The 18,051-nt window shown below is 42.8% G+C and overlaps 1 protein-coding gene across 1 annotated transcript in view; it reads left to right on the plus strand.

The window, feature by feature from the left end:
* Positions 1-18,051, plus strand: part of LOC145394038 (uncharacterized) — a 160,440-nt gene that overhangs the window by 133,281 nt on the left and 9,108 nt on the right. The window contains exons 9-12 of the mRNA XM_080268008.1: positions 1,708-1,838; positions 4,348-4,507; positions 4,981-5,268; positions 10,867-10,982. Of these exons, the coding sequence (XP_080124134.1) occupies positions 1,708-1,838; positions 4,348-4,507; positions 4,981-5,268; positions 10,867-10,982 (695 nt within the window). The remainder of the gene's footprint in view (positions 1-1,707; positions 1,839-4,347; positions 4,508-4,980; positions 5,269-10,866; positions 10,983-18,051) is intronic.

Genomic DNA, 18,051 nt, shown 5'->3' on the forward strand with positions numbered 1-18,051 from the left:
TATCCAGGCGATTTTTTCCAGCTTACGAGATAAATGAAGGTTATACATGTGAAAAATCTCCCCAAATTTGGCTAAAATCGCCTGTCGGTGGCAAGTATAAAGTCAGTATAACATCCTTTTAATAAATGGGTTAAACAGCTCCCTAATTGTGTGAAGCTGCAATGATTAAGTTCGGCTATTTCAAAAAAAAGGAGAGGAAGCTTTTTTCCTGCAGTGGATTGGCTTCCGGTGATGATGATTATTATTACTGTTCGAAATGATAATATTGAATTATTTAATATTACATCCATTGTCATAAATATTCGGTCATTTTTTATAGGAGCTGCTGTGCTTACCCAAAAATAGCCATAAATCTGTTAATATATTTCCACGGCCTTAAATACCAGTGTTGTTGTTGTTTTTTCTTCAGAGTCAGAACTTTCGTGATTAGTTTTGGTCATTACAATTAAGCTTAATTTCTTGGTATATTGATAGTTATTATTATTAACCTATAATTCGTGCTATTAGGCTACTTCCATTCCCATATTTTATTTTTTTTTCCATTATGATAAAGGAATCCAGTGATTAGAGTCAGCTACTTTAATTTACCTAGAATTCTCTCCCTCATGCCCTGCTTCCTTGCATGCTTTTTTATTTTTTCTTTCGTCCTCTGTTTCTTCCTATCTCTCCTCTTCTTCCTGTCAGTTTCCTCCTCCCACCCTCTTTCTCTTTTCTCTATTCCTTCCTCCCTCCCTCCTCTTGATCTTTCCTCCATTCCCTCCTCCTTCCCTTCTGTTCCTCTTTTCTCTATTTTTCTTTCCCTCGCTCCCATTCATCAACTAAACTTTCTTCATTCCTACTCCCTCCTTCCCTCTCGCCCTTCTTAACACCCAACTCTCGTGTTCTTTCTTCCATCCTTATTTTCCTTCCGCTCCTCTTGCTCCCTCTTCTCTCCATCCCTCCTTCCTTACCTCCTCTTGCTTCCTCTTTCCTTCATTCTTCCTCGTTTCCCCCCCACCTTACCTTTCTTCCTTTCGCTTGCACCCCTTTTTCTTTCATCCTTCCTGCCTCCCCGCGTCCCTCTGTCCTTCTGTCTTACCTCAGTCCTTCTTTCCGTCCCTCCAGTCCTCTGCCTACCGTCCTTCCCACCCTCGCTTTGTCCTTCCCTCCTTCCCTTCATCCTTTCTTCCTCCTTCGCATCCCTTTGCCCTTCCATCGTTCACTCTTGCCCTTATCCCTCTTCCTTCCTTCCCTCCTACCCAGTGGCCATCCCTCTTTCCCTTCATCCTTCATTATTTACTCATCCCCTCCCTCTGTCATTCCTACCTCCCTCCCTCCTTCCTTCCTTTCCTCTCTCCCCTCATCTTTCTCTCTCGTACTCGTTACCAGGCTGTCCTTCTCCTTCCTTCCATCTTACCTTCCACTGAGACTCTTAACTTCTTATACCGACTCTGGCCTAAAGGATTCCTCTTTGACACAGCCCCCAAAGCCCCATGTATAGATATGCGACTAATAGTCCAGTTCATGTAATAAAACACACACACACACACACACACACACACACACACACACACACACACACACACACACACACACGCACGCACGCGCGCGCGCGCGCGCGCAATTACCCTTCAAACCAAACATAACAATCAAGGTTAATCGATTGTATCCTGACCTAACCGAGCCAAATCTAATCTACCTTTATATACTTTAATCTACTTTCTACAGATCCTCCGTCAGTGGTGGCATCCCTGGGCCCTTCTCTGTCTCCTTGGTTACTAAAGGAAGGGGACGATGTGTACTTTACCTGTAGTGTTGATGCGTCGCCACCTGCCACCTCACTCACCTGGCTGCACGAGGTGAGAGAGAGAGAGAGGTGGGGGGGTGCTTACCGAGGTTACTTTTACGTTACATAATGTCAAGTTAAAATGAAAGATAAAAGTGGAGCCAGACACCATGAGGCGCTTAGCCGTGGTGCTCATCTCCGTTAACTAGGCCTTTGAGCTTGTGGAAGGATGGATTGACGCATGAGTTGATTAGCTCCAGCTGCCTTCATCAGGATTTAAAGCCAGATGCTAACGGGTCAGCAGATTCGTAATGAGGAGGGGAGGTCACTGATGAGGACCACAGGTCCTGGCTAGCTACAGGTCACTTCATTACGTACCTGTATCACGTGCCTGCCGTGCCTGTACCTGAGGCTTTGGGTAGGCACAGGTAGTGGGGGGTCACTTTATGGCTCGTATCTTGGTGAATTTGAGAGAATCACTGAAACCAGCGTTTTTTTATCCTGTTCTGTTTCTTGCAGTGTTATAAACCTACATTCTTTATCCGTTCTATTTCTTGCTGTGATATATAAAACCAAAATATTATTGGTATTAAAAGTCGTTTCAAGGATAGTTTTCTCGGTGGATTTGTAGGCTTCAAAGAGTCTGCTTTCTCACTGGTCTATTTCTGGATGTGGCCTATTGATATTCTTTTATTTAATTTAAAGCAAAGTATGTCTATTTGTCAGTCTGTAAATTAAAAATAGATGAATGGAGCGATAGATAGATGGATTGATGGATGAAAGGATTGAGAGATAGGTAGGTAGAGAGATTATAAAGGTCAATGTAGTGATGATGATGATAAGAGTCATTGAGAAAGGGGCACAAAGGAGTCTCTTAAGCCTACTAGGATAGTTCACAGTGCCAGTCCTGCTGGCGTGGGTTTTTTTTATAGGGTATGTGGTAATTGGTTGTTTCATTATAGAGCACAGTGGGTGGTGCTGTTATCAAAGAGTGTGCGGGAACCAGAGGGAAATTCAGACTCCCATAAAACGAAGGAGGAAAAGAGTCAGTGGGTTAGGGCGCACATTACCAAGGTCACGTCCACATCAAATAGTGCTGGCTCGGGTGGGAATTTGGCATCACCTTTAGCCCATATAAGTAACCCCACTGGACGCGGGTGGGTGTGATCGAGAGTTTTTCATTGCTGTAATATGTAGAAGTGGCCTCAGATGCGGGCATGGACATGAATGGGTTATAATGATACGGAACTCCCACTGAGCCAGAAAAAAGATTGTGCATAGATGAGGTGGAGGAAAAATGGATTGGGGCTAACCTAGGATGAGGGATGGGATGGGGAGATATGGAGGAGAATTGGTCAGGGGGAGACCGTGGATGAGGTGGAGAGGTATATAAGGAAGGGTGGTGTGAGTCGGAGGTACAGTAGGTGGGACTGATGGCGGAGGACGGTAATGTGGAGGTGGAAATTCGTTTGTGGTCATCTCGTACAGAATAAAGTTATTTGGCAAAAGATAGATAGATAGACAGAGATAGCTAGGGGAGACGGCTCGTCATGAAATAGAAAATGAAGGCGATATCTAACCTTTTCATTATGAAAAGTCTATCCAAATCTGAATGAAATTTTCTTTTAGGATACCAAGAATTATTCGAGAAAGACATCACGGTACTGGAAAGGTTAAAGCAGTCAGGTTTTCCTAAGCCCTAGAATTGCCTTGAAATATGGCAGGCAACCATCGATGTTAAATCCAGGTCCCCAGATATGTAGCAATATCATTTAGAGGTAAGGACTTTTATTTCCTTAAAGGTAACGTTTCTCTCACTTTAGGGCGAAAGGTTAGCTCTTAGAAATTAAAGGTCCTTATCTCCAGTTGGTGCATTAATTAATCACTATGCCAGGTATACAACCAAAATAACATTAGGTAATAGAGTTGTAGTCTCAGGTTCATCTGAAACGTGAACCCGGTGGACGGCAGGCTGAAGTTGCCCTCCTCCTATAGTCACCATATTCTATTTCGGGAGGTTGGGAAGGAGTGCAGGAACGTTTATATAACCGGGCAGTGGATCCGCCTGGGTGTATCTGTGCCACCGCGTGAAGGCTTCCCACTTCAGCACCTCCCTAGTTATAATATTAAGAAAACAAGGACAAGGAAGAAACAGACAGTGCGCTTCCATAAATCTTTTCAGATTGGGGACGTGTTTTAATTTTGTTTTAGGTAACTTGCAATCATTTTATTCAACTTAGATAATTCATACAATATACCTATAGTCCATTCCCACGTTTCACATTGTCGTTGATAAATGAAGGCAGTGATAAGGGCTGAGGTGTTTCTCTCCCCTTATCTGTTGTACACTATTTTCTGTAATTAACACAGCAGTAATTATGTGTTGTTTTGGCAATCTGTCTGCTTGCCTTATCAGTATGTGTGTGTGTGTGTGTGTGTGTGTGTGTGTGCCTTATGTATTTGAAGGTTTATATATCTTTGTACTTTTTTCTCTTGGTCCATCCTTTCATCTACCTGTCAACTACCTATCTATCCATCTGTATCTGTCTGTTTATCTGTCTATCCATCTGTCAACTTTCCAGGACCGTGTCGTAAACCAGAACACAAGTGGTGGCGTTATCCTCGCCGGGGGGTCCCTAGTACTGCAAGGTGTGGGGCGGAGGCACGCGGGGTCCTACCGCTGCACTGCCACTAATATTGTTGCATCTGTCACCAGTCCACCCGTCACCCTTACCATTAGGTGTAAGTTACATCACGATTCCGGTAACTATCGAATTGCATTATGATGATGATGATGATTGTTGTTGTTGTTATTAATTGGTTGGTGGTATGTGGTGGCGACTATCATCCACTCACTTGATGCAGTGCTGCCTACTTCTTCCTTAGCCTTTATCATTCTTTTTCGGTGCCTGCCCTCCTCTCTTTCTATTTCTCCTATCTTTCCTGTTACTTCTTATCGCTTTTCTTTCCTTTACAGGTGGCTTTACATTGGGTGACAAGCCAAATGGTTTCCTGTAAGCCAAGAAACCATTTACAACGCTGGGTGGTAACCATATAACCAAACCATACGTGCTCCCTACGTATCAACAAGTGGGTTGATGGAGGGTTAGTGCCCCTCCCCGTAAAACATATAACTCAAAGCCAAATGACCACTCCTTACGGGATTATGGCGTCAGGCAATAGATAGATAGATTAATTGGTTTATTTCTCCACAGACCGGCCTCAGTGCCTCACCGCCCCGACCACCTACTTCATCTACGACAAGCCCATCAGCGTGACGTGCACAGTGACGTCACACCCGCCCGCCCAGGCTATCCAATGGCAGTGGGGCAACAGCGGTGACGTCATCAAGACCCAGCCAATCACAGGCGGTGGGGAGAGAGTGTCAACAAAGCTCACGGTGCATCCCATAGAGACCTACGAAGATAGACTCTTGTATTGTTGGGCTGTGAACGCCATGGGGAAACAGAGAGTCGCCTGTGGATTCTCCATTAAAGTTGCAGGTGAGTGAGAAAGTGAGTTAGATAGAAGTAAGAGAAAGTTGAGCAGGAGGTGGAAGTTAGAGGTAAAAGACGTATGAAGATAGGCGGGAAGGTGAGAGTCGCTTGTGGGTTCATCATTATAGTTGCAGGTGAGTAAGAGAGTGAGTGAGTTAGAGACAGGAGTAAGACTTACAGACATTTGATGAAAGACTTGTATTTCTGGGCTTTGAATGCCAGGGGAACCAGAGAGATGCTTGTGGATTTTCTGTTAAAGGTGCAGGTGGGTAAGAAAACGAGAGAGTGAGTTAGAGTTTAGAGTAAGAGATGAATATGTTATACCAGAAGCTGTGCCTCTGTTTTTCACACATCAGTGAACGGACAAAACGATTTAACATTAGTATACTTTATCTATAAGCCTGTTGGTAAGATATGTATATTTCCACATTATATCAGATTATGTTTTAGTGAGTGTATATTGCGAAGTGAAGGAAAGGAAGGCAGGAAGAAAGGAAAAGGAATAAGAAAGGGGAAAGTAAAGGAAAGGTAGAGTAAACTTGAAGAAACAGAGAAGAGAAGGGGAAAGTAGGATATCGTGCAATGTCTTGTATTTAAGGAGGGGAAGAAACGAAGGGAAGAGAAGAAAAGGAAATAAGAAAGTAGGGAAGGAAAGGAAGTTAAAGAAAGATGAAGAGAAAGAGAGCAAGGAAGGAGAAAGGAAGGTAAAGAAAGGAAGGAATGAAGGGAGAAAGAGACGTAAGGAAAGGAGAGAAAAAGGAAGGAAGAAGGAAGGAAAGCATAAAGAAAAGGAAGGAGGAAAGGATGATGATAAAAAAATATGGATAAGAAGTGAGGAAAGGAGAGACAGGAAGAAAACTAGAGAGGAAAGGAGAGGGAAGAAACGAAGGAGGGGAGGGAAGGAGAAAATGAATCTTGGAGAAATGGTGAGGAAGAAGCCAAGAAAATAAGAAAAGGAAAAGATTAATGGAGGGAAAAGAAAAAGTAAGCCAGAAGGAAAAAATAAAAGTTAGAATTCTCTCTATTTATAAGGCGAACGGGTGAAGGAGATGGAGAGAGAAAGAATGACTGGAAAATGAGATTAGCTTGATGAAGGGTGGAAGAGGTGGAGGAAGAAATGAGATGAGAGAGAGAGAGAGGGAGAGAGAGAGAGAGAGAGAGAGAGAGAGAGAGAGGGAGGGAGGGAGAGATAATGAGAGACAGAGAGAGGGAAGGATGTTGCATGTACATCGTCTATTAGGGGAGCAGGTTAAGGGTTGAGTGAGAGAGAGAGAGAGAGAGAAGGGGGGAGAGAGAGAGAGAGAGATGATAAATGGAGACACGAGAGAGAGAGAGAGAGAGAGAGAGAGAGAGAGAGAGAGAGAGAGATAGGAGAATATGCGTCAATTTTAGAACTGTTCCTTGGAGGCTATTTGTCATGGAGGCAGAAGTAGCCTCGATAAAGCCGAGAGAGAGAGAGAGAGAGAGAGAGAGGCATTAAGCATCGTTTAAGCACCAGATGGTCTTCTAACCTAGCCATTCAGGTGAGTTATGGAGCACCTGTGTAATGTAGTGTTACCTGCGTTTATCTGCATTGGCCGTGTGGAGAAGATGGAGAGAGACTGACTGGGAGAGGGTTTGGCCTTGTGGAGAGGATGAAGGGACTGACTAGGATAGTGTTAAGCCGTGTGGAGAGGATGGACAGAGGCTGACTCGAAGAGAGTTTGGTCATGTGCAGAGGAAGGTGAATGAGACAGTGACTAAGATAGTGTTTTGCCACATGGAGGGGATGGAGAACTAGAAACTAACTAGGAGAGTGTATGAGTGAGGTGGAGGAGGAGACCGTGGAGGAGGTGGAGGAATGGAGTGGAGACTATGTGAGATAGGGTGTGTGTGACCTGGAGAGGGGGCAGCTTGATGGTGGGGAATAGGGTGACGTGGAGGCGACTTATAAAGGCGCCTGGCTATCGGCTACTTTCGCTACTTCCATACACATATATTCATTTCAGGAGTGACTTTTCTAACTGGATAGATTAGATACTCATGTGGCTACGGATTTTCCTGAGTGCTAAAAGGTGAAGTAGCTAAACTGAAAAAAAAGAGGAGGTAAAAAAATCACAGAATATATTGTAAAGTTCGTAAGCGGCCGTGGAAAGCTGGAAGTAGGTAGGCAAAGGGAGAAAGAAGCAAGGGTTAAATTAAATCAAAGAATATTCTATTAAGTTCGCATTTTACAGCGAACAAAAAAAGAGTCAAACGGAGAGGTAAAAAGAGCAGGAAAAATGGATAAAAGAATCTGAATACCTTTAATATTGTATAGCACTGCGAAAAAGGTGAAGGAGGTGGAGAGAGAGAGAAAAGAAGAGAAGACTGAAAAAGAAAAAATCACCATTAACTTCGTATGTCACTGCAAAAATGTAAAGCCAGTGAAGCAGAGAAACGAAAATGGGGAAAAAATCACAAGAACTTATTAAGTTCGTATCTGGCCGAGAGGAGGTCAAGCCAGTGAATAGATCAACGAAAAAGAGAAACGAGAAAGAGGCCACAGAATAAATAATGAGTGTAATAATAATGTTGATATTTCTTTGGCCTTTTTCAACGCCGGGTAATAACTGAGTGTCAAGCTGCCTGATATACCGCATCCATTTGTAAACAATCTCCAGCATAGGGGAGTGAACCGCTAAAGGTCAGATGTGTGAGACCGTCCGTACAATATCAAAACAAAGGGAGAGTGCCGAGTGTGAGATGTCTGGAGAGAGAGAGAGAGAGAATATCAGACTGAAGTGGTTAAAAAGGACCCCTTATAGTGAGGGTCGTATTCTAAGTGGCTTTGTAGAGAACATATCACTTTTTCCTTAGTAATTTATCCTGCATATTACACTTGGATGGCATTGTTGTAAACCGATGTTGGTACTAAAAATAAATAGATAACCTAAAGAGAAAAAGTGAAGGTGGAAAAGACAGAATAAATAACTTTGAAGAAGGACTTACGAAGCTTACAATACCTCTAAGAATTTAGTCTTAAGTTGCATATGAGTTTTTTTTTTTATATTCTTACTCATAGGACTGCCCATACATCATATCCTAACACTACCCCTCTCATTTTAACTGGGCGTAAAATTGCCGTCTCCTCTTCTTGAATGCTGAGCTGTAGCAAGAGATTAAAGCTGGAATATGATGCTAGTCACGAAAAAGTTCTGTGGAAAGGAGGTGTTGCCGCACCATTGTCCAGTTCCGACACTGAACTACGGGAAATATGCTGCAAATGGAAAATCTCCGCTAAGTGAATAACCTATAGAGTGGATATGGATGTGAAGGAAAAAAAACATCCATATTCTGGTTGTTGTTGTTGTTGTACATTCTCCACGATGTTTTCCCTGATGCTATTGATATCGTTTCAGTACTGGCAGGTTTGTTTTAGAAATAATGCAAGAGGACACCCAAGTGCTGTATGAAAAATCAGTAGCCAAAGAGAATGTGTTACAGAACCTGCCAGGTCATTATCAAAACATAAAGACAGTACGGGGTGTGGGATGAGCAAGGGCGGTATTGGACTGGGGACGATGTTGTGTGGTTTAAATAATTAGTGGTGAGAGGCGTAGAGAAAGAGAGGGGGGGGGGGCTGTGGCATAGCTAATTATCAAAACAAGAGGACAATATCCAGAATAAAGTTAACTGAACCTGATGTCATTTAAGGCAGAGCTTGATTCGTGTGTGTGTGTGTGTGTGTGTGTGTGTGTGTGTGTAAAGACCTCGTACTGAAGGGGTCTGATTTTTTTTTCTTTTCCTCCTCTTCTTGCAGGTAATTTTAATCACCTGCCATGCCCACCTCACAGTAAATCATTGAGTATTATGGTGTCTCTGTTGGCTCGCCTTTATACAACATCTTTATTCTCTTTGATATCCTGTCTGCAGTAGTCTTACCTGGGGGACCGTAGGAGCTGACTTTTATTATATTCGTTTTTTTTTTTCCCTCATTTTCATTGTTTTTAAATCCAGAAGTCACTGGGAGATGTTTCTTATTTTCTTCCTCCTTCTCTTCTTATCATACCCCTTTCTCTTTCCTTCCTGCATTTTCCATTAGTCGGAAAATGTGAAATGTATCCTAATTATGAAGGAGTTAGATGTGACCGAGAGAGAGAGAGAGAGAGAGAGAGGGAAGGAGGGAGGGAGGGAGAGGGAACAGGAAAATGGGAAGGAGGGAGAAAGAGTGAGGGAGGGACAAGGAGAAGGGAGAAAGGGAAAGAGAGAGAGAGAAGGAGAGAGAGAGAGAGAGGGAAGAAGGAGGGAGGGAGGGTATGTAAAAGATTTATGACTGAAGCAATTAAATGACGCCATGTTTCTCCCCCAGTCTCTCTCTCTCTCTCTCTCTCTCTCTCTCTCTCTCTCTCAATTTTCCTCGTTTCTGTCTCTCCCTTACCCTCAGTAATCTCCCTGAGCCTGTCCTCCATTCCCGACTCTGTCTTCTTTCTTCCGCGCGCGCACACACACACACACACACACACACACACACACACACACACACACACACACACACACACACACACACACACACACACACACACACACACACACACACACACACACACACACACACACACACACACACACACACACACACACACACACACACACACACACACACACACACACACACACACACACACACACACACACACACACTTTGATTCTCTTTCTTTTATCTTAGAGAGAGAGAGAGAGAGATGCTGGGGGTATCTTCGTGTTATCTGACTAGTATCTCTCTCTCTCTCTCTCTCTCTCTCTCTGCCTGTACCTGTCTCTCCTTTCCAACTCTCTCTTCTCGTTACTTTCTCATTTCTTTATGGCGTCTCTTTCCTGCATTTATGATGATGATGGTAGTTCCAGTCACTCCATGTATATCAGTGGCAATAGTGGCAAGATGATGATGATGATGATGATGATGAAGCTGATGGTGATGGTGGTGGTGATGCTTACAGGTAGGCTTATAAATGCTTCTCGAATTACCTATCAAATTGCACTCTAAAGGTTACGTAGTCATGGAGGCTTATTTTTTATAGGCCAAAGAAGATAAAAATTTCCAGTCGTATCTTTTAACTTGATTTCTGATTCTGATTTTTTTTTTTTTTTTTTTTTTTTTTTTTGAGGGGGGAGGGTGCTGGAGATCCTTCACGTGGTGGCTCCGGTATACCTTGGCATCTGGGTATAGAAGCTTCCCTCACCTTCCTCCCTATCCCCCAAAAGAAGGATGGTGAGCTGCAGGAGGAGGACTTCAGCATGAGGGATTAGAACCTTTAATGAAAGCCCCCATTGACCTCCTTAATGCTAGGGAATAAAATCGTCTGGAGATAGCTAAAAAAAAAAAAAAAAGCTGGAAACCACCATTGTGTGGTCTGTAGTTGGTTTTAAGACCAGACCACCTCCTAGGGACCGTAAGATCTCTGTGGTCTGTTCATGGGTAGGACTTTTGTCAACTCTGATGTGAGGACCGTCAGATCTCTTTGGTCTGTTTATGTCCGTCGTTTCATCAATTTTAATGCCGGACTGTGAATTAAGGACCGTAAAATCTGTGTACTTTGTGTCTGGAATCTCGATGTAACTCGGACTTTTTTTTCCCCACCCCAGAACTGCCTCTGCCAGTGTCCTCGTGTGGTCTTGCCAACATCACGGCCACCTCACTGTCCCTCACATGCCAACAGCCCCGCCTTCCCGCACCTGCCACTGCACTCTACCGGGCTGAGGTTAGTGAGTGAGAGAGAGAGAGAGAGAATTATATAAATAGTATATGCATTTATGAACTTGCTCCCTACCTACTGTGTAGTGTGTGTATATATATGAGTGTAATATTAAACTTGAGTGTGACATACAAACAAGGAGACACTCATATAAACAAACGTAAACAAGTATTTGCATATCACGGCATGTAAATGATTTAATTATTTTGTGTCTATTTCTTTTCACAGGATACCAGGTGCAATTTCGTTTCTGTTTCAGATTAAGAAAAATTTACATACTGTATATTATTGTATTTAGGATTTATGTTTAGCTTTACGTGTTCTGAACTTTTATATTTTCCTGCGTATATTTTAAAGACTGAACAATGTACTGTACCATATGGCAGTGTACCATACTGTATCTAGACTGTATCGTAGAGAAGAATATTGTAGTGGAGTGGAGTGTATAGAAGTGGAATGAAACGTAGTCACATTTACTCGAAACATGTTCATTAATTTATCTATATCTGTCTATCTGTGTATCGCCTGACACCGTGATCCCAGAAGGGGTGGCCACAAACGAAACCCCTCCATGTCACTCTGTCCTCCACTATCAAGTTGCCCTTTCTCCAGCACAAACACTCCCCTTACTAATCTCTCTACACCCAGTCCCACTCATCCTCGATCTCCCCCTCTTCCTCCCCTCGTATAATTTATCACAAATAATTTCCCAAATACATTCTGTATTGGAAATCGAGACATAAACATATAATTTTACATCATCTCGTCAACAGGTTTTTAATATCAAGTGTATTTTCTTCACCATTCATTAAATTTAGGTTCTCCCATTTGTTCCTGTACACCCAGCAGCACAGTTGGGGACCTGGGTGTACAAGTGACTGTTGTGGATGGTGTTTAGGGGAAAATTGGAACTAAGCAAGAAGTGGTATCCTGCCCTTACCACATTAGCCTGCGGACGTCATATGTTTATTCTTACTTCAACCAGACCTTTTTATTAATTTTTGTTCATTTTGGTGGTTTGTTTTTTGTGAGGTAACTGGGTCGTCCATAACCTGAATGCTGAGCCGTAGTTGCGTGAAATTAGATGTGAGTCTCCATGGTTACCAGCCAGATTTATCACCGAAGTCTCCGTACACATGGCCATCAACTGAGCTGAAAGGATTGGGGATCTATAAATAAAAACAATAACGATTAATGGAGGGGTTTGTGAGGGCTGTATGTAACCCCTTCAGTTCGTAAAGTCGTACCCCAGCCGAATGAAATCGTCTGAGGCCAGCAAGAATGGAATGAAATGTGCGCCGTTGGGGTGAAGTGGCCAGTGGCGCTCGTGCAGTTAATAGGCATAAATAGCCCTTCTTCTTCTCTCTTCTCCTCCTCCTCCTCCTCCTCCTCCTCCTCCTGCAGGTAGTGTATCGGGGTCAACGTACAAAACAAATATTAATACCGACCGTGTGCTTGTTTGCCTTGGCCTCGTTGTCTCCATTGTTACCCGCCGTCCAGTAAGGGGTGCACGGCCGAATATCTTCCACTTGTACAATGAAATTCATAAGTCCATTCACCTCTCTCTCTCTCTCTCTCTCTCTCTCTCTTTCTGTCTAGCTCTGCTGGCTTCACAAATGCTTGAATGGGACGTAGTGGACAAAGAACATAAACATGTACAATGAACGATGAACAGTTAATACAAAAGCACTCAGTACGTTCAGTACATTTTCTGTTAACATTTATGTACAAAAGGGTACAGTCAGTCACAAAACCATATACAGTTTCGTGCTATTAACGCAGCGCCCTTTTTTTTTTTTTTTTTTTTTTTTTTTAAGGATAATCTGTGTTCCTCTTACACAACCCTCTCAAGAAGCAAATTTATACCTAACACAGGGTACAGGAACACATACAGTGCTGTGTAGGATGTTACCTGCGTTTCTTTACAGTACCGCAGGGGACAAGCAAATAGCCGAGCACATTCCGTAGAGTTGCGTAGAGGAATGGTACAGGTAGTTGTGAAGGAAGGTGACAAGGGCCTGTATTCCCATCGGTTGAGGAAGCTCCCTAACACATTTTTCTAAGCGATTTATTTTATTTATTACTGTTTACTGTCCTCTTCAGTATTACATAAGTCCTAATTTCGCCATACTCTGCACTAATAACGTACAAAAAAACGTTAAGAAAAGAGTTAACCATCCATATCCAAAAATAAACCGCTAAAGAAGAGGTGTTAGGTTGATGTCTTAACCGATGAGAAAAACAGCCAAGTAAATTAGAAGGCAGTGCAGCGAGTGAGTATTAAAGCCTGAGAGTGTTAATGGAGTCTTAAAAAGTGCATCATAATTTAATATACCTTAGCGTAGCTTAAAGGAAGGACATAGTAAGTAATGGCGGTGAGTGACAAGGAAATTATAAGGCAATAGAAACGTGGTATTATATCAACCTTCGCTCTGTTTGATGTGTGTGTGTGTGTGTGTGTGTGTGTGTGTGTGTGTGTGTGTGTGTGTGTCTGTGTGTGTGTGTCTGTGTGTGCGTAATGTGTGTGCGTAATAATTTCTGCTTCGGTCAGTGGAGAATTATGCACCTTAATTACTGTTACTGTATTTTATCATCACGCACATTATCACCTCCGCCATCCCGCTCAGTCCTAAATCCTACGTTACAGCTAAGTTTGACGTCCTATGGCAAACCTTAGCTGTACTTAGCTTACCCTAATCCAATCTAACTTAATCAAACTTTATCTTTTATAACTTAAAGCTAATCTAATCTAACCTTACCTAACCTAACTTAACTTAATGTTAAGTTAGTTCACTCCAACCCAGTCCAGTAAAACTCAGTCAGTTTAGCCCTGTTGTAACATAGCATAACCGGGCTTCACTCAGCAGACCCTCATCTAGCTCATTCTACCTTAACCTAGCCTAACCTAGTATGATCTAACCCAGCCCAACCCAGTACAACCCAAATCCAACTCAACCCAACACAGCACAATCAAACCCATCCCAGCCCAACTTAACCTAACCCAAAACCCATCCTCTCCTACCCTACCCAAATCCTAACCAACCAAATCCAGGTCAACATAACCCAGCCTAAGCCAAGCCAGTCCTAACATAAGCCAGCACAGCAAGCACAGGGTAGCATAACATAACATAAAATGCTCTGAAATTTATCTCGGTAATAAAGTCACATTAGTAGGCTTTAAACTGAATGGTTCAATTTTATGACTCCCTAACGACCTGTTTACATAGCCTCTCTCTCTCTCTCTCTTTCTCTCTCTCTCTCTCTCTAACACACACACGCACACACACACTGCTGCACCTCATGTAATAATGATAGATTAAAGACAGACAGACAGACATAAAGTAGATATGCTATACTGTACTAGTTTTACCGCAGGGGAAACGCTGTTCTCTCTCTCTCTCACTCTCTCTCTCTCTCTCTCTCTCTCTCTCTCTCTCTCTAACGAAGCAAAAATTCTTCCTCAACCCAAATACAAGGTTTCAGTTCATCCTAGTCCACTGGGGTCACCGTGAGAGAGAGAGAGAGAGAGTATATAAGAAAGGACAGAGAAAGAGAAGGAAGATGAGAAATGTCATGAAGTTATGAAGGAAGGAATGGGGAGCAAATGAAGATATGCTAAAATGGAGTAAATGAAAGATGAATTATGAAAGAAGAAAGGAAGAAGGGAATGTATGATGGTAGTAAGAATGAGGGGAGAATGCAAAAGGAAGGAAGGATGGAAGAAGAGAACAAAAGATGAAAGGAAGGAATGAAAAGGAGAGAAGAGAATGAAAGAATATGTGTGCCGTTGAAGGAAGGAAGAAAAGAGTGAAAGAAGGAAGGAAGAAGAGAATGAATGGAAAAATAAATGAAGGAAGGAAGAAAATGAATGGAAAAGTAAAAGAAGGAAGGAATGAAGAGACGAAAGAAGAGGAGAATGAATGGAAAAGCAAAAGGAAGGCAGGAAGGAAGAGACGAAAGAAGAGAATGAGGGATAAAATGAGAAAATGAAAGAAGAAATAAATGAAGGATGATAGGAATGAAGTACAGAACGACAAAAGGAGAAAGTGAAAAATGAAAAAAATGATAGAAAAATGAAGGAAGTGAATGCAGGCAGGTGGGTGGGTGTGACAGTCAGACCAACAATGTTATTTCATCCAGTCTCTTTCAAGATTAAATTTGATTCCAACATCCTCCTCCTCCTTTTCTCTCTTTTCCTCCTTCTTTCTCTCTTTTCTAATTTTCTCTTCCTCTTCCGCCTGTCCTTCCCTCTAACTCCTTCCCTCTCTTCTTCTACCCTTCCTTCCTTCCATTCTTTCTTTCTTTCTTTCTTTCTTTTGTCATTCTTCTCTCTCCTCCCCTCTTCCTTTCCCTCATCTTCTCTTCTCTCTCTTTCCTCTATCCTTCCCTCTTTCTTTTCTTCCTTTCCCTTTGTCGGTTTCCTATCCATCCTGTTTCCCTCTCCTTCCTCCTTACATTCTTCCCTGTGTCTTCCTCTCTCTCTCTCTCTCTCTCTCTCTCTCTCTCTCTCTCTCCTTTCATTGTTTTAACATAATTTCCTCATAATCCCCGCAACCCCCTGCTCCCTTTCCTCTTCCCCAGATTTTCCTCCTCCTCCTCCTCCTCCTCCTCCTCCTCTCTTCAGTCCATCCTTTCCACCCCTCCTTCCTTCCTTTCCTTCACTCCTTTTTCCCTCGTTTCTTCAACTCTCCCTCTCTCCCCTCTCTCCCTGTCAACCTCCCTCTCTCTTTCTTCCTCTTCCTCTTTCATTTCCCCCTCCCTCCCTCCCTCCTCCTCCTCTCTCAAATTCCTTCTCCATTTCTCCACACATATTTCCTCCTTTATAAAACCCCCTGTCCGGCCGGGCCCCGTAAAGTTCAGGTCCAGTGCAGGCAATCGGACACGCCACGCTGATTGGTCGAGATTCGGTGACGTCATCCTGGCCTGAGCGTTGATTGGTAGAGATCTGGTGACGTCGTCGTGGTTTTAGCGTTGATTGGTGGAGATTTGGTGACGTCATCCTGGCCATATGGTGATTGGTTGGATTTTGGTGACGTCACGGGGGGCCGCAATTCGTTTGCTGGTTGGTCGAGATTCTTTGATGTAATCCTGGCCATAGTTCTGATTGGTTGGATATTCTCAATCAGTCTTATAGGGATTAAGGTTTTGATGATGATTGTGATGATGAAAATGATGATTTTTTTATGCACATATTCGGTATTAACATGAAGAGCATATTAAGGTCATTTATCATGTTAATTCATTGTCTGTGTAGTACATTTTTTTAAACTACTGAATTTACATACGAATTGACACCAACTGCATTTACTTTTACACTTTAATTTGGCCTAAAATTTCCATCTCTTCCCCATGGATGCTCAGTTTCAACAGTACACTAACACTAAAATATGATGCTGATCACAAAGAAGTGCTATGGAGAACAGAACCGTAGAACTGCCTTTTCAACCGTGGAGCAACGTGAAATAAGTTGCAGAAGGACGAAAATCTGGACCAGGTTAAAGTGAAAGAACTATGGAACACTTAATCCATTCATCCAGTATCATAATCCATTCATCCATTTTCCCAGTACCATTTTCTCAGTGTTATTTTGATAAGATCAGTTTATTTATTTATTTTTTTTTTTGAGACTCCTCTCGTACATAAGGGGCTTAAATGCAGTTTCTTTGGACGTCTTTTGCATTCCAGTGTTGCATCTAACAGACGATTTTGTTCAGCTACTAGTGGGGCCTCTCGTGACGAAGGGAGTGATTCAGTGTCTTTGGAACTCGGGGAAACTCTTAGCATTCAGGGTGAGTGAGAGAGAGGCAAAGAGAGAGAGAGAAGGGGGGGAATCAAATTCGCTAGTGTTTTGTGAACTGATTGAAGTTCTTTGCAATCAGGAGGTAAAAAAAAAAAAACAAGGGTACTTTCCTCAGCCTGTTCATCCCTTTGTCTATGACCTGCAGTCTTGCGCACTTTCTGCAGGAATCTCGAAATGAATCTTTCCTTTCTCTCTCTCTCTCTGTCTGTCTGTCTGTCTCTCTCTCAGTGGTCATGTTTTGCAGGCTAATTTTTTACATGGGAAGCAAAAAATCGTGTGGAAAACAACTGTATAATAATAATAATAATAATAATAATAAAGACAATACTAGATGGATAAACACTATGCCATGTAGATGAAGTGACAGAAACTGTAACAATGATACTCGTAAGTGTTAGGATTATACATTTTTACTCTAACTTGGCCTAGAATTGCCATCTCCCCACCTTGAATGTTCATTCGTAACACTAGATTAGCACTAGACTACGAGATTTCTAGTCACGAAGAAGTGCTGTGAAAATGGACATCAAGCCATGGTATTAGTTTGCTCTCGAACTTTGTGAAATAAGCTACAAAGGACGAAAATCAGGGCCAAACGTAAAAACTACAGTAAACACGAAATATGTAAATAAGCCTCGTAAATTCCCCTGGTGAAGGCAAGAGTTTATTACAAAAGAAATTACAGCCGAAAATTTTATTTGGGACTGTTCTGCATCCCGTCAGTTCGAGAGGTGTAGCCTGTGTTGAATTAAATCCCTTGACGGTGACAAGAACAGTATACAAAAGACGCACTGAATGGATTATTAACGCCTTCACTTTTACTATCTTTGATGTGCGTAGTCTTGCCATGTCGTTTGTTAAGTATTTTTCTCCCTTACCCCTCACTACTCTTCCTCCCTTTCCCCCTTCCCCCTTCCCCCTTCCTTCTCCCTCCCTTTCCCCTTTCCCCCTTCCCTCTTCCTTTTCCCTCCCTCCCCCTTCTTCCCTTACCATTCTTACCACTCCCCTCACTCTCTCCCCCTCCCCACCCCCACCCCACCCCACCTCACCCTCTTTCTCCCCCTCCCACTTGCCTTATCACCTTGTCAGGTCTCGTTATCATCTTCCCTCCCACCCTTCCTCCTCCTCCTCCCCTCCCCTTTCTAGCTCCTCCTCTCGCCATCTCCCCTCTCTCCTTTCCTCGTGTTTCTCCTCCTGCTCTCCTTCCATCTCTATTCCTTCTCCGCTCACTTCTTCACTGTGTTACCCCCTTCCTTCTTCTCCCATCTCTTCCTC

The sequence above is a fragment of the Coenobita brevimanus genome, chromosome 26 (genome assembly GCF_032717465.1).
Source record: "Coenobita brevimanus isolate Jiangsu-jjx chromosome 26, ASM3271746v2, whole genome shotgun sequence".
NCBI lineage: Eukaryota > Metazoa > Arthropoda > Malacostraca > Decapoda > Coenobitidae > Coenobita > Coenobita brevimanus.